This window comes from Mobula hypostoma, chromosome 14 (assembly GCF_963921235.1).
Source record: "Mobula hypostoma chromosome 14, sMobHyp1.1, whole genome shotgun sequence".
In the NCBI taxonomy this organism is placed as follows: domain Eukaryota; kingdom Metazoa; phylum Chordata; class Chondrichthyes; order Myliobatiformes; family Myliobatidae; genus Mobula; species Mobula hypostoma.
In genome coordinates, this window is record NC_086110.1 from 5,478,426 (window position 1) to 5,494,186 (window position 15,761).

Here is a 15,761-nt window from a genome sequence, read left to right on the forward strand (position 1 = left end):
TTAATCTGATTAACCATTCTATTGCCCCCGTCACTGCACTGTAAATAGTTGAAACCACTTTATATAATGCTGTTTGCATTGTAAATACATGCTGGTAATTATGCACATTTTATTCCATTCCTGTACTTTACTTTCTAAGTTTATCATTTAGATAATTGTTTATAATTGTTGAACGTTGTTCTGCTGCATGCTGTGCCCAGACAGACACACCGCAGCAGATTCTAATACATGTAAATGTATATGACGAGTAAAGTTGATACTTAGTTCCAACAGTGTATCATTTATTTGTTCCAGGTTGTGACCTCTGATGTACTGCAGACAGCACGACTACTAATCCTCCACATGGTAAGTCATTAGAGCATAGAGCGTGGACGAATAACCTCTTCTCAGGCTTCCAGCCAGGTACAAATATTGATTTTAACCAATGTTTCGATGACAGACTCTGCCATCTTCATCATGGATGGTCCTTAGGCATACCCCCATCGTCTGTCCCTCCTGATTGGTTAGTCCTCAGCCAATCAGGTATCCCCTGTCTTATTTTGTTTACAATCAAATTCCGGTTCTTACTTAGACCGAGACCATCGTCTTTGTTAAAATTCTTATTCTCTCGTTTTATTTCAATAGTTTCCTTCACCAGGCAGTCCCAAAAATAGAACACAGAATGATACAGTACAGAAACAGGCCCTTAAATTAACCAATTTAACCAGTTAAACTAGAATCAAATGACCAATCAGCTAATCTTTTCTGACTGTACAATGTCCATACCTTTCATTTTCCTCACATTCATGTGTCTGTCTAAATGTCTCTTAAAATTGCTGAGTGTATCTGCCTCTACCACCACCCCAGGGAGTGCATTCAGGGCACCTACTACCCTTTGTGTAAAAAACTTGCCCCTCACATCTCGTTTGAAATGACCCCCTCTCACCTGAAATGCATGTCCTCTAGCATTAGACATTACAACTCTGGGAAAAGGGCATTGAATGTCTATCTACGCTTCACATAGTCTTATAAACCTCTGTCAGATCTCTCCTCAGCCTCCGCTGCTCCAGAGAAAACAACCCAGCTTTGTCCAACTTCTGGTTATAGCATGCCCTCTAATCCAGACTGCATGCTAGTAAACCTCGTCTGCACCCTCTCCAAAGCCTCGACATCCTTCCTACAATAGGGCAACCAGAGCTGTACACAATACTCCAGTTACGGTCTAACTGTCTAACTAGAGTTTTATAAAGCTGAAGTGCAACTTCACTTTTAATCGTCATTCAACTGTACACAATTACACACCAAACAATACAGTGTTCCACAGCCAAGGTGCAAAACACAGTACCAACATGCACACACAGCACATAACATATATATAGTTATAGAAGAAAAACATACTGTCACAAAAAAATAGCTCAAGTCCTTGAATGTCACAGCCTGTTGATTGATGGGTGCATGGGATGAATGCAGTCCAGCTTGTCTTCCACTGAGTGAACACTGATGGGAGGGGCAGCCCCCCCCAACCCAGCGCACTGGATGCACCTCTGCTGTCTCCCACACCACTTCCAATGTCTCTCCTCTGGGCGGCTGCAACAGGCAACCAGGTGAGAGCCTAGACCGTGCATCAGCCAAGACCGCACAATGAACCAGTGAATCAGACTTGCAGTATTTTACATTACCAACTGGGTCTCGTGATCACAAGAAAAACACCGAAGACAATCATTTGCACTGTTTGTTGGACAGTGCAGTGCACTGGCTTGGACATGTCTTTCTTCCCTGGGTGGCTGCAGTAGACCACATGGTACACAGCGAGCCCATACTGAATTTTATCCAGCAGCTCGCTAGTGGGGTCAAACCTGCAGCACTTGGTGTTCTTAATGACCAGCAGTGTTTTGCAATAGTAAGAAAGACATAAAGGATAAGCAATTACACCATTGGTTGGATCTGGAGAGGCCGCTACAACCAAGCACTCCACTATCTTACCAGAACTGTTTACCAGCAAAATAACTTCCTGACCTTTGAACTCAGTGGTTTGACTAATAAAGACAAGCCTGCCACATGCTTTTTAACCTTACTATCAACCTGTTTAGCCACTTTCATGGAGCTATGAACTTGGGACCCCAAGATCCCTATGCTCATTGAATGGTCTTGCCCTCAACTGTGTACTGTCTCTTTTCATTTGACCTGCCAAGGTGCAACACCTCATATTTGGCCAGGTTACACTCCATCTGCCGTTTACTCACTCATATGTGAAACTGATCTATATCCCACTGTACTCTTTGCATTCTTCTCTATTGTCCACAACACCAACAGTCCTCATATCATCGGCAAACTTACTAACCCACCCATCTATGTTTTCATCCAAATCACAAATAGCGGAGGTCCCAGGGCTCCCCTGGTGTCCTTTCTCCCTTTCTGCTGTGGTCCACTCACCTCTCCTATCAGATTCCTTCTTCTCCAGCTCTTTACCTTTCCCACCCACCCACCTGGCTTCACCTATCACCTTCTAGCTAGTCCTACATCCCCTCCCTCCACCTTTTTATTCTGCTATCTTCCCCCTTCCTTTCCAGTCCTGAAGAAGGGTCTCAGCCCAAAACATCGACTGTTATTCATTTCCATAGATGCTACCTGACCTTGAGTTCCTACAGCAACTGGTGTGTGTCGCAGAGGTCCCAGTACAGATCCCTGTGGAACACCACTAACCAGAGACCTCCAGCTAGAATAAGTTCCTATGACCACTACTCTCTGTCTTCTATGGGCAAGCCATTTCTGAATCCAAACAGCCCATTCACCTTGGGTCCTTTGCATCTTAGTCTTCAGGATGACCCTCCCGTGAGACCTCGTCAAAATCCTTACTAAACATCTATGTAGACAGCATCCACAGCTCTGCTTTCATCAATCACCCTTGCCACCTTGTCAAAAAACTCAAATAAGTTAGTAAGACATGACTGGTCCGAAACAAAGCTATGCTGAATCTCCCTAATTGGTCGTGGTTTTCCAAATGCTCATAAACCCTATCCCCAAGATCTCTCTCCGGTAATCCCTACCACTGACGTGAGACTCACCAGTTTATAGTTTCCAGGATTATCCCTGGTTTCCTTCTTAATAACGCAACAACAACTCGGTAATTCTCCAGGACTTGGCCTGTAGCTGGAGAGGACACAACTCTCAGTAACATGGGGTATATCCCATCAGGCCCTGGGCACTTTCCCCATTATGATCTTTAAAAGACCCAGCACTACCTCTTCCTTTACCTCAAACTGCCTTAGTATATTAATATACTCAGCACTGATCTCCCTATCTTCCACGCCCATCTCCTTGGTGTATACTGATGTGTGGCATTCATTAAAGACCTCACCTGCAGCCTCCATATCCAACCTAATTCGCTTACCTTTATCCGTAAGTGGTTCTACCCTCTCCCTAGTTATCCTCTTGCTCTTGATGTATGTATGGAATACCTTGGGATTCTCTTTAATCCTACTTTTCATGGCCTCTCCTGGCTTTCCTAATTCCCTTCTTGAGTTCTTTTCTGTCCTCTAAATTCCTCAAGGGTTTTGTTTGATGCTGGCTTCCAAAGTTTTACATATTTTTCCTTTTTCTTCTTGACTAAATTCATCACCTCTCTTGATATCCAAGGCTCTCTTACCTTGCCATCCTTGTCCTTCCTTCTGACAGGAACATACCTGTCATGTACTCTGTGCAGTCGGTCTGTAAAAACCCTCCACATGTTGCATGTGGACTTGTCCAAAAACAGTTGTTCCCAGTTAACTCTTCCTCATTCCTGCCTAATGCTCTTGTAATTTGCCCTGCTCCAATTTAATGCTCTCCTCCAGGGTCCATACTTATCCTTATCTAAAGCTAACTTAAAACTTATGGACCCTGACGAACGGTCTTGGCCTGAAACGTCGACTGCACCTCTTCCTAGAGATGCTGCCTGGCCTGCTGCGTTCACCAGCAACTTTTATGTGTGTTGCTTAAAACTTACCAAGTTGGGGTCAATGTTCCTTCACGGCTCACCCACTGAAAGGTTGGTCACCTGGCCTGGCTCATTACTCAACACCAGGTCCAGTACAGTAATAGTCATTGTAGACTTTGAAGCCCAGCAATGTAATCATCATAACGAGGGAGGTTATTCACAAAGGATAGCTTTACTTGACTTCAGTAAGAGAAAAAATGCAAATGAGCATCAAATGCAGCTCTTGCTAACATTCTTTAAATATGATTTTTCATTACTTTCTTTTAGAATGAACATTTTTCTCTCATGCAGAGTTCTCACAGTGCATTCGTGGGTCTTTCCAGTAATTAAGAGTAGCATCTCCCTCCAATAAGCTGTTTCTTCAAGAAGAAAGATCACCCATTTATACTGTCTCCTTTCATGATGTCAGGATGACTCCCAGCTCATTCTAGCCAGCAAATTACTTCCAAAGAATGATGTATGAAATGTGACTGTCAGTTTGTATGGAGCAAGCCGCTCCAAGTTCCAGCATGATAACACCCAGCTGAAATTAGTTGTATATACTGTGAAATGTGCTGTTTTGCACAGCAACCAACACAGACCGAGGATTACACTGAGGACAGCCTGTGAGTGTCGCCGTGCTAATGTAATATGCCCACAATTCCCTAAACTTCTTTGGAATGTGGGGGAAGCCAGAGCATCTCTTTCAATAATCTGCACGGTGCAGTCAAAACCGTGCACGTTGCTGCAACTCTGGCCCACCAAGTGTCAGATCATTTTTGTACCAATTCTTCCATGAGGCATAAACTTCTCGGGGATGAAAGATTTAAATCCATCTAAAATGTGGATAGTTTAACATCAAAAGGTACAAAAGCACTGCCTTGTTTTAAGTGTCATGCTTCAAGTCAGAGACTTGAACGTACCACATTCAGCAAAGTTGCTGGTGAACGCAGCAGGCCAGGCAGCATCTCTAGGAAGAGGTACAGTCGACGTTTCAGGCCGAGACCCTTCGTCAGGACTAACTGAAGGAAGAGTGAGTAAGAGATTTGAAAGTGGGAGGGGGAGGGGGAGATCCGAAATGATAGGAGAAGACAGGAGGGGGAGGGATGGAGCCAAGAGCTGGACAGGTGATTGGCAAAGGGGATATGAGAGGATCATGGGACAGGAGGTCCGGGGAGAAAGACAAAGGGGGGGGAACCCAGAGGATGGGCAAGGGGTATAGTCAGAGGGACAGAGGGAGAAAAAGGAGAGTGAGAGAAAGAATGTGTGTATAAAAATAAATAACGGATGGAGTACGAGGGGGAGGTGGGGCATTAGCGGAAGTTTGAGAAGTCGATGTTCATGCCATCAGGTTGGAGGCTACCCAGATGGAACATAAGGTATTGTTCCTCCAACCTGAGTGTGGCTTCAACTTTACAGTAGAGGAGGCTGTGGATAGACATGTCAGAATGGGAATAGGATGTGGAATTAAAATGTGTGGCCACCTCCCCCTCATACCCCATCTGTTATTTATTTTTATACACACATTCTTTCTCTCACTCTCCTTTTTCTCCCTCTGTCCCTCTGACTATACCTCTTGCCCATCCTCTGGGTTCCCCCCGCCTTGTCTTTCTCCCTGGGCCTCCTGTCCCATGATCCTCTCATATCCCCTTTGCCAATCACCTGTCTAGCTCTTGGCTCCGTCCCTCCCCCTCCTGTCTTCTCCTATCATTTTGGATCTCCCCCTCCCCCTCCCACTTTCAAATCTCTTACTAACTCTTCCTTCAGTTAGTCCTGATGAAGGGTCTCGGCCCGAAACATTGACTGTACCTCTTCCTAGAGATGCTGCCTGGCCTGCTGCATTCACCAGCAACTTTGATGTATGTTGCTTGAATTTCCAGCATCTGCAGAATTCCTGTTGTACCACATTCAGGCTCAGAGGGAAGAATAATATCCAACGGGCCCAGAGGGACACCTCAAAACCATTCATCACCCTAGCTCCAACACTGCAATAAGATGGCTAACCCTGCTCTTAGACCAACTCAATTTTTGCCTTGCTTATACTGAGCCTGATGCAGCAAGAGCTTTTTGGTTTGGTCAATGTGTACTGTGTAAGGTAAAGCCTGACCCAATGGGAGGACTGGATTAGACCTTGGCATTTCCGGATTGAGGAAAAACAACGTGGGTTAGGGGACACGCTTACTGCCTGTACTTGGGTGAGCTTGTGTGCATACACTTGTGTCTAAGCACTTGTTGAAGTCAGTCTGTGCCCCATCAATTAAATAATTATCCTGTTGGCATTCTCTTTCCAAGCTTATTGTTCCATTCAACCCATAGAATCTATGAGCAATCGGATTTCTCCACGAGTTTCCCCATGACCTCTTCTCCCTGTACTCCCTGAATTCCCCCAGATTCTACCACCCGCATACAGTCTGTGGGTACTTTACAGGGGCTGGTTAACCTACCAGCCCACGCTTCTTTGTGATGTGGGAAGAGGAAGCCCATGTGGTCACAGACAGAGCGTGCAAACACAGAACAGCACCAGAGGTCAGGACTCACTGATGCTGTGAGTCAGCAGCTTTGCCAGCTGCACCACTGTATCGCCCTCAAGAGCAAAGTCAGTTTTAACATTGTACAACTAAAGATGAGGACCTAATGAAAAATTAACTTTAAACAGAAAATGAAGACTGCATTCGTTGATTTTGCCCCAGGCTGGGATGTGACTGGAAAACAGCTAACCTGGCATTCTAAAACTGTCTGTGGCGCAGATCAGTCAGACTGCATATCAGCAGTCAAGAACATACTGCAGAAACCCCACTTACACTAAAGGCAGCTGACGACATGTGATACTGTACAAGTTTAGTTTCAGGGTGACCTGTGTCAATGGCAGACCTCGTATGTTTGGTATTATGAATGTCATCTTCAGGAAATGGCTTTCACAGGAGACGTGGTTAGGAGGACATTGTAAATTGGATAATAAATCATTCCAATAGGAAGCAGAAAAAAAGTCATTTATATTTTTCCAGTATTTAGATGCCTACTTTCTCACTTACTTTTCCTTAGTCTGATCAGATCTGTTCTACAGGCAGAAATTAGACTTTACACCGGTTAAGACAGTATTGATAATGTGAACATAGCAAGCCTGTGATTAGAAAAGAAGATGATAGTTACTGTTTCAATCCAGTGCTGAAGACAAGTTTTTTCCTAGTCTTCGGCACCTACATAGTATGCCCACAACTTATTAACCGGTACGTCCTTGGAATGTGGGAGGAAACTGGAGCACCCGGAGGAAACCCACACGCTCATGCGGAGAGCATACAAACTCCTTACAGACCGAGGTGGGAACTGAACCCTGAACTTATTCAGCTGGTGCTGTAAAGCATTGCGCTAACTGCTACACTACATGACAACTCATAATTTTTGTAATGCTTAGAAGAGTTCCAGGCTCACTGAAGGTTAAGTTTATGATCCAGTAACGAGCAGAAGATAGACACAAATGACCCTTGTATGAACTTACGTTGAAGTCTGCGCACAGAGAGTGTAGAGAATGTGGAATCACTAGCACGTGCGGTTCAGCAGACAGCCTTTCTGCTCGAGTCTGATGATCATTGACTCAAGTACTATTGCAGAGACTGCCATTCCCCTGTGTGCTGCATCGTCTGTACTGGATTAGAAGATTCCATTTTACCCTTCTCTGTGCCAGGTACACATCCAGGCTGCTCTTTTGTCTTTCCAAAATCCAGATCAATATATAACATTGAAAACATTTTTTTGTTGTGTGGTCCTGGGATTATCTTTGACTCCACTTTCCTACTACTGGTACTCTTTATTGACAGTAATTGCAGTGTTCAGTGGAAATTATGGAATAATAGACTTCAAAATTATAATCTATTGTGGCTTTGGAAAACTAGGGCTTCATTCTAGGACTTAGCGTGGGATCCAACCAGGCTGAAAATACTTCTACTAATTGCAGAAGTCATGATGGAAATGTGCCTGGGGCATCTGTAAATTGCCAAAACAATTCAACTTATCACTATGCACACTGTTAACAGTTCTATTAAACAAAGATGTAGGGATAATTTGTTTACGGGGGATCAAAATTTCACTTTGGAAGTTTCTGCTGCAACATGACCTTTGAGTGCTCAGTGTTAAATGCCCCTAATGTCTCTGCCTGTTCTATCCCGACAGCATGTTTCACCCACCCACCTAATGTCTCTGCCCGTTCTATCCCGACAGCATGTTTCACCCACCCACCTAATGTCTCTGCCTGTTCTATCCCGACAGCATGTTTCACCCACCCACCTAATGTCTCTGCCCGTTCTATCCCGACAGCATGTTTCACCCACCCACCTAATGTCTCTGCCTGTTCTATCCCGACAGCATGTTTCACCCACCCACCTGATGTCTCTGCCCGTTCTATCCCGACAGCATGTTTCACCCACCCACCTGATGTCTCTGCCCGTTCTATCCCGACAGCATGTTTCACCCACCCACCTGATGTCTCTGCCCGTTCTATCCCGACAGCATGTTTCACCCACCCACCTGATGTCTCTGCCCGTTCTATCCCGACAGCATGTTTCACCCACCCACCTGATGTCTCTGCCCGTTCTATCCCGACAGCATGTTTCACCCACCCACCTGATGTCTCTGCCCGTTCTATCCCGACAGCATGTTTCACCCACCCACCTGATGTCTCTGCCCGTTCTATCCCGACAGCATGTTTCACCCACCCACCTGATGTCTCTGCCCGTTCTATCCCGACAGCATGTTTCACCCACCCACCTGATGTCTCTGCCCGTTCTATCCCGACAGCATGTTTCACCCACCCACCTGATGTCTCTGCCCGTTCTATCCCGACAGCATGTTTCACCCACCCACCTGATGTCTCTGCCCGTTCTATCCCGACAGCATGTTTCACCCACCCACCTGATGTCTCTGCCCGTTCTATCCCGACAGCATGTTTCACCCACCCACCTGATGTCTCTGCCCGTTCTATCCCGACAGCATGTTTCACCCACCCACCTGATGTCTCTGCCCGTTCTATCCCGACAGCATGTTTCACCCACCCACCTGATGTCTCTGCCCGTTCTATCCCGACAGCATGTTTCACCCACCCACCTGATGTCTCTGCCCGTTCTATCCCGACAGCATGTTTCACCCACCCACCTGATGTCTCTGCCCGTTCTATCCCGACAGCATGTTTCACCCACCCACCTGATGTCTCTGCCCGTTCTATCCCGACAGCATGTTTCACCCACCCACCTAATGTCTCTGCCCGTTCTATCCCGACAGCATGTTTCACCCACCCACCTAATGTCTCTGCCCGTTCTATCCCGACAGCATGTTTCACCCACCCACCTAATGTCTCTGCCCGTTCTATCCCGACAGCATGTTTCACCCACCCACCTAATGTCTCTGCCCGTTCTATCCCGACAGCATGTTTCACCCACCCACCTAATGTCTCTGCCCGTTCTATCCCGACAGCATGTTTCACCCACCCACCTAATGTCTCTGCCCGTTCTATCCCGACAGCATGTTTCACCCACCCACCTAATGTCTCTGCCTGTTCTATCCCGACAGCATGTTTCACCCACCCACCTAATGTCTCTGCCTGTTCTATCCCGACAGCATGTTTCACCCACCCACCTAATGTCTCTGCCTGTTCTATCCCGACAGCATGTTTCACCCACCCACCTAATGTCTCTGCCTGTTCTATCCCGACAGCATGTTTCACCCACCCACCTAATGTCTCTGCCCGTTCTATCCCGACAGCATGTTTCACCCACCCACCTAATGTCTCTGCCCGTTCTATCCCGACAGCATGTTTCACCCACCCACCTAATGTCTCTGCCCGTTCTATCCCGACAGCATGTTTCACCCACCCACCTAATGTCTCTGCCCGTTCTATCCCAACAGCATGTTTCACCCACCCACCTAATGTCTCTGCCTGTTCTATCCCGACAGCATGTTTCACCCACCCACCTAATGTCTCTGCCCGTTCTATCCCGACAGCATGTTTCACCCACCCACCTAATGTCTCTGCCCGTTCTATCCCGACAGCATGTTTCACCCACCCACCTAATGTCTCTGCCTGTTCTATCCCGACAGCATGTTTCACCCACCCACCTAATGTCTCTGCCTGTTCTATCCCGACAGCATGTTTCACCCACCCACCTAATGTCTCTGCCCGTTCTATCCCGACAGCATGTTTCACCCACCCACCTAATGTCTCTGCCCGTTCTATCCCGACAGCATGTTTCACCCACCCACCTAATGTCTCTGCCCGTTCTATCCCGACAGCATGTTTCACCCACCCACCTAATGTCTCTGCCTGTTCTATCCCGACAGCATGTTTCACCCACCCACCTAATGTCTCTGCCCGTTCTATCCCGACAGCATGTTTCACCCACCCACCTAATGTCTCTGCCTGTTCTATCCCGACAGCATGTTTCACCCACCCACCTAATGTCTCTGCCTGTTCTATCCCGACAGCATGTTTCACCCACCCACCTAATGTCTCTGCCTGTTCTATCCCGACAGCATGTTTCACCCACCCACCTAATGTCTCTGCCCGTTCTATCCCGACAGCATGTTTCACCCACCCACCTAATTCGGATTCTGACTCGCTGAGTTCCTCGAGCTTCTTTGTATGCTGCATCAAATTTACAGCCCTCTGTCTCCTAGCTTAATTGGTTACCCTCTTCATAATTCAAAGGTCATCTATGATAGGAGAAAGCAACGTGTTTGCTGCCCTTGTACATGTGGGAACTCAGAGACACGTCCAGTGTCCCAGCCAACACTGTGTGTGCATCCAGCTGCAGCCCAGCAAGGTGGTGCAGGAGCCCCCTTGTCAAAGAGCTCTGCAGCATTGCATGGGGAGGAGCAACAACAGGAAAAATGGTGTAGGGAGGATGACGACAGCTAAAATGCCAGGGGACTTGACTGTAAGGGGACCAGAAGTATCTCAGATCAGACTTCCCATGTTCCCCCCACACATCTGCTCTATATTCCATGGTCTACTGTCCTCACATATCAGATTGTTTCTTCCTCAGCCTTCACCCCTTCCACCTTTTACCTCCTCATTTCTCACATTATTCCCTTTCATCCACCCTCAGCCACCCACCCACCTTCCCCATCACCTACACTCACCTGTCCCATGTCAGCTTGTGCTCCTCTTCCCAACTTTTTATTCCGGCTTCTCACCACTCTTCCTTTCCAGTCCTGATAAGCGTCTCAGCCCGAAACAACAGGTCTCCATTTTCCTCCATAGATTCTGCCTGACCTGCTGAGTTCCTCCAGCATTTTGTTTATGTTACTCAAGATTTCCAGCATCTGCAGAATCTCTTGTGTCTCAAATAATACGTACCTCCCTGGTGCCAGAGTCAGGGATGTCTCCAAGCAGCCTCAGGGTGTTCTAAAAGGGGTGGTTCTGGTTGACATTGGTACTAGTAACACAAGTAAACTGAAAGGTTAAGACACAAAATGCTGGAGGAACTCAGCAGGTCAGGCAGCATCTATGGAGGGGAATGAACAGTGGACATTTTGGCCTGAGACCTTTCATCAGGACTGGAAAGGAAGTACGAAGAAGGCTGAATAAGCAGCTGGAGAGAGGAAGGAACACAAGCTAGTGTGATAGGTTAGACCAGGTGAGGGAGGTGTGATGAAGTGAGAAGCTGGGAAGTGATAGTTGGAAGAGGTAAAGAAGAAGGAGGAATCTGATAGGGAAGGAGAGTGGACCATGGAAGAAAGGGAAGGAGAAGGGACACCAGAGGGAGCTGATAAGAAAAGAAAGGGGAGAGGGGGTAACCGGAATGGGGAATGAAAAAAGAGAGGGGGGGTAAATTACCAGAAGTTAGGGGAACCAGGACTTCTGATTGTAATATCTGGATTACTTCTAGTGGCATTTGCTAGTGAGAATAGGAGTAAATGAGATGAATATGAATAGGAGGAGGAGAAGATGGCGGCGTGACGCAGCGCGCGCGGCCTCTCCAGTGAATGATATCTGTAATCTGTCAAGTAGGGTGCCGTGCACAATCCTGAATTGATGGAGACAGACGTGAGAGCACGGAGGAACATCTGGAGAAACTTCTGAAATGCCTGCTTCACTGCCGCTGCTACTGTGTGATCCAGAATCTCCGGAGGGGAAGGCCCCGAGTCCTTGGCTTTGCTTGTTGCTCGGCAGCCGGGGTGGGGTCGAAGCGCTCGGCATAGGGTTGTGCTTGGAGATGCTGTGTCGGAGGGGCTGGTCAGAGGCTCTAAGTTTTCGGATGGACTCAGTGTCGGCTGTGGTCAGGTGCTTCCAATGCATCGGCAGTTGTGGGCGCCTGGAGGTTTATGACAGAGAGAGTTTCTCCCTTTTGCCGCCTGCTATCGGGACTATCAGGAGTCGATCGGAACTTTGAGACTTTTTTTTACAGTGCTCATGGTCTGTTCTTTATCAAATTATGGTATTGCATTGCGCTGCTGTAACTATATTGTTATACTTATGTGGTCTTGTCAGTGTTAGTCTTTGGTTTGTTCTGTTTTTTTTGTGATATCACTCTGGAGGAGCATTGTATCATTTCTTAATGCATGCATTTCTAAATGACAATAAACGAGGACTGAGTGTCCTCATGATCTAATCTAAAATCTAAAGAATATGTGGCTAAAGGATGGTGTAGGAGGGAGGACCTTAGATTTTTTTTGAGAAATATTGGGATCTGTCCAAGCAGGACAGTTGGCACTTGATCCAGATTAGGGTCAACGTCCTTGCAGGGAGATGTGCTCAGGAGTTTGGAGTGCAATGGCGCACAGAGTGGTTGGAAAGGAGTCAAATATATAAGGAAAATTAGGTGATCCCAGTAGGCAGAGTTGACATGGGCATGTTAAGGAGATGGACAATGCAAGACTAGATTACATCTCTTTGAATGTGTGCTAAACCAGATGGGTTTATTGTTGACCACATGGGGACATGACATTGTGGCAGGTCTGGCAACGCAATGTTCCAGGATGGAGAATCCTCAGAGAGGATGGGGCATTGCAGTAATGACTGCAGAGACCAGTGCTGCAATCTTGAGATAATATATCCCAGAGGGCTCCTCACATGAGCTTGTGTGCAAACGCAAGAGACTGGAGATGCTAGAATCTAGAGCAGGAAAACAAACTGCTAGAGGAACTCAGCAGGTGAGGCTATACCCATGGTGACAGAGGATTATTTATTTTAAAAAACTTTATTCATGATAAAAAAATATACAATAGAATAAAAACAGTGCAAAACTTTCATACCCATAGTCACCAGATTCAGTAGAATTAACTTTTCTTTTAAAGCTTTAAATTTGTAGCCATCCTTGTAGCCCCCTGGGGTGATAAGTTTCAATGCTTGAGGGGCTTTCCCAGCCACCTCAGCCCCTTCATGTGTGTTAGCAGAAGGAGCTTAGGTTCAGTACGTCCTTCAGCATGTACTCTTGCAGTCCAGAGTGTGCCAGTCAGCAACATTCCCTACAGACATCTCACTGTTCTTGGAGACCAGCAAGTTCCAGGCAGAGAAATAGTCAACATTTCAGTCAACACCCTGCGTCAGGACTGGGAGTGCAGAGGAGAGAGGGCTAGTATAAAGAGGCAAGGTGGGGGGGGTCGATGGGCAGGAGCTGGCAGGTGACAGGTGGAACCAAGTATGGAGGGTGTTGATAGGCAGGTGTGACCAGGTGGGGAGGAGGCCAGATAAGTGGAGATGATAATGGACTTCAGATTCTATCATCTGATGAGTAAGGAAGGCAGATAAGGGAGGGATAATGGACAGAGGGAATCAGTGGGGGGGAGGGAAAGAAACTGTAATGGGATGAGGGAGGGGGTTGCTTTTGGAAAAGGGGTAGTTGAGAGAATCTGGATGGATCATAGGGGGAGAGAGAAAGGAACACAAAGGATGTGTGTTACCTGAAACTGGAAAAATTCAAAGTTCATACCAATGGGTTGTAGACGACCAAGGTGGAATATGAGGTTTGTTCTGCTACCATGTGTTTGGCCTCACCCCGGCTGTGGAGAAGGCCAAGGATGGACAGGTCAGTGTGGGAATGTGGAAAAAAGTTGCGGGTAGGAACTCAGGTGGTCATCGCAAACAGAGTGCAAAGCAGTCATTAAAAAACATAGAATGTGTTTGGGTCATGCATAACTTAGTGTGTGCAGCTCAAATTTCAGATCTTACCAATGAGAGGAATGGGCCAGGTGGCTAGGGAGCACAGTTTGTGACAGGGTCTGAATACAGTGAGCTTGGTCTTCCCAGTTGGAGGATATTTCTGCTCATCTGCTAGTGCAGGTTGCAATAGCAGTCTGATAGTTCAGGAACAATGGCGAGTTAGAGAGAGATGGAGTTCAAGTTTAATTCAAGTTCAAGTCATTGAACCATGCATGAATACCGATGAATACAGCCGAACGAGACAGCGTTACTCTGGGGCCGAGGTGAAAACACAGTACAAGACACATATAGCTGATATAAGACAGCAGTAAATTACAGTCACTCAAAAAGAAATCTAGTCCAAGTCCCTGAGACCATGAACGTTGCAGTAGTCTGCAGTCGAACACGATACATATTGTCTTCTGCTGTGCAGACTCTGGAGAGCAGCACCAACTCCAGCATGGACGCCATACCACACCACCTCTGGCATTCCGGTGGAGCGCACTGACTCTGACACCTCTCTCCTCGGCATCTGCAGACAGGCAATACTGTGGTTTAAGACCTAGTTCTTACTACGACCGAAACATGCAGCTCCTCCAGGATGTGCCCCCTCTCCCCGCTGTTCAACAGTAAAATAGTGAATCAGATGTGCAGCATCCCACATTACCAGGATCTTGCGAACACAAGAAAAGCAACTAAAACAATCACACACTATTACACTGCACACTGTGAGAAAAATATGCCTAGTTTTCGACTAATGTTAACAAACAACAACATGTAGTTGGTGGGAAAATAGAGGATACAGTATGTGATCCTTGGAGATATCAGGTATGATGAATGGATGCATGTCCATTGACTTTGTCCTTCTTTATTCCAGCCATCTTTCCTGTCCATCCCTGCAATATTTTCCTTTGTCATTACTGGGTCTTGCCCTTCTTTCTTCCCTTCCTATCCTCCCTGATTTCCTTCTATCCAGGAATATTTAGAACTCATTCCTGTGCCAGACAAGCACTTCTAGTTGTACAGCATCATTCCCTCAGTGCTAATAACCAAGCATTAACACCTGGGCATCTGTACCTCCCTGTGTGAGTGAATTCTTGATGTCTTTATTAGGAGACCACGGTCAGTGTGGGATGGTAGCAACATCTCCACCTTGCTGACAATGAATACAGGTGCACCTGAATAGCGTGTGCTTAGCCCACTGCTTTACTTCCTTTATCTCATAACTGCAGCTAAGCACAACTCAAATGGCATTTATAAATTTGCCAATAACGCCACTGTCGTACAGGAGTGTGTTAGATCAGCTGGTTGAGTGGTGTCATAACAACAACCTCACCCTCAATGTCAGCGAGAGCAAAGAATTGGGAGGGGAGGTCAGGAGAAACTCATCAATCCACATTGAGGGGTCAACAGTGAAGAGGATAAACAGCTTCAAATTCCTGGGTGTAAACATTTCATAGGATCTGTCCTGGGCCCAGCACATTGGAAAGTATGCCAGTGGCTCTAATTCATTATGAGTTTGAAAAGATTTGGTATGTTACCAAAGAGTCTCAAAAAACTTCTTCAGATGTTTGGTGGCGAGCATTCTGACGGGTTGCATCACTGCCAGGTATGGAGCCTCAATGCACAGCATCACAAGAGGCTCCGGGCTCTGCTGGCACCAGCCTACCCACCACTGAGGACATCTCCAAGCCACAG

The 15,761-nt window shown here is 46.7% G+C and overlaps 1 protein-coding gene across 2 annotated transcripts in view; it reads left to right on the top strand.

Moving 5' to 3' along the window:
• The window catches only part of LOC134356069 (L-fucose kinase), a 370,621-nt gene that overhangs the window by 231,135 nt on the left and 123,725 nt on the right, over nt 1–15,761 (top strand). For both annotated transcript variants that reach the window (XM_063066612.1, XM_063066613.1), the window contains exon 4: nt 295–345. In XM_063066612.1, the coding sequence (XP_062922682.1) occupies nt 295–345 (51 nt within the window). The remainder of the gene's footprint in view (nt 1–294; nt 346–15,761) is intronic.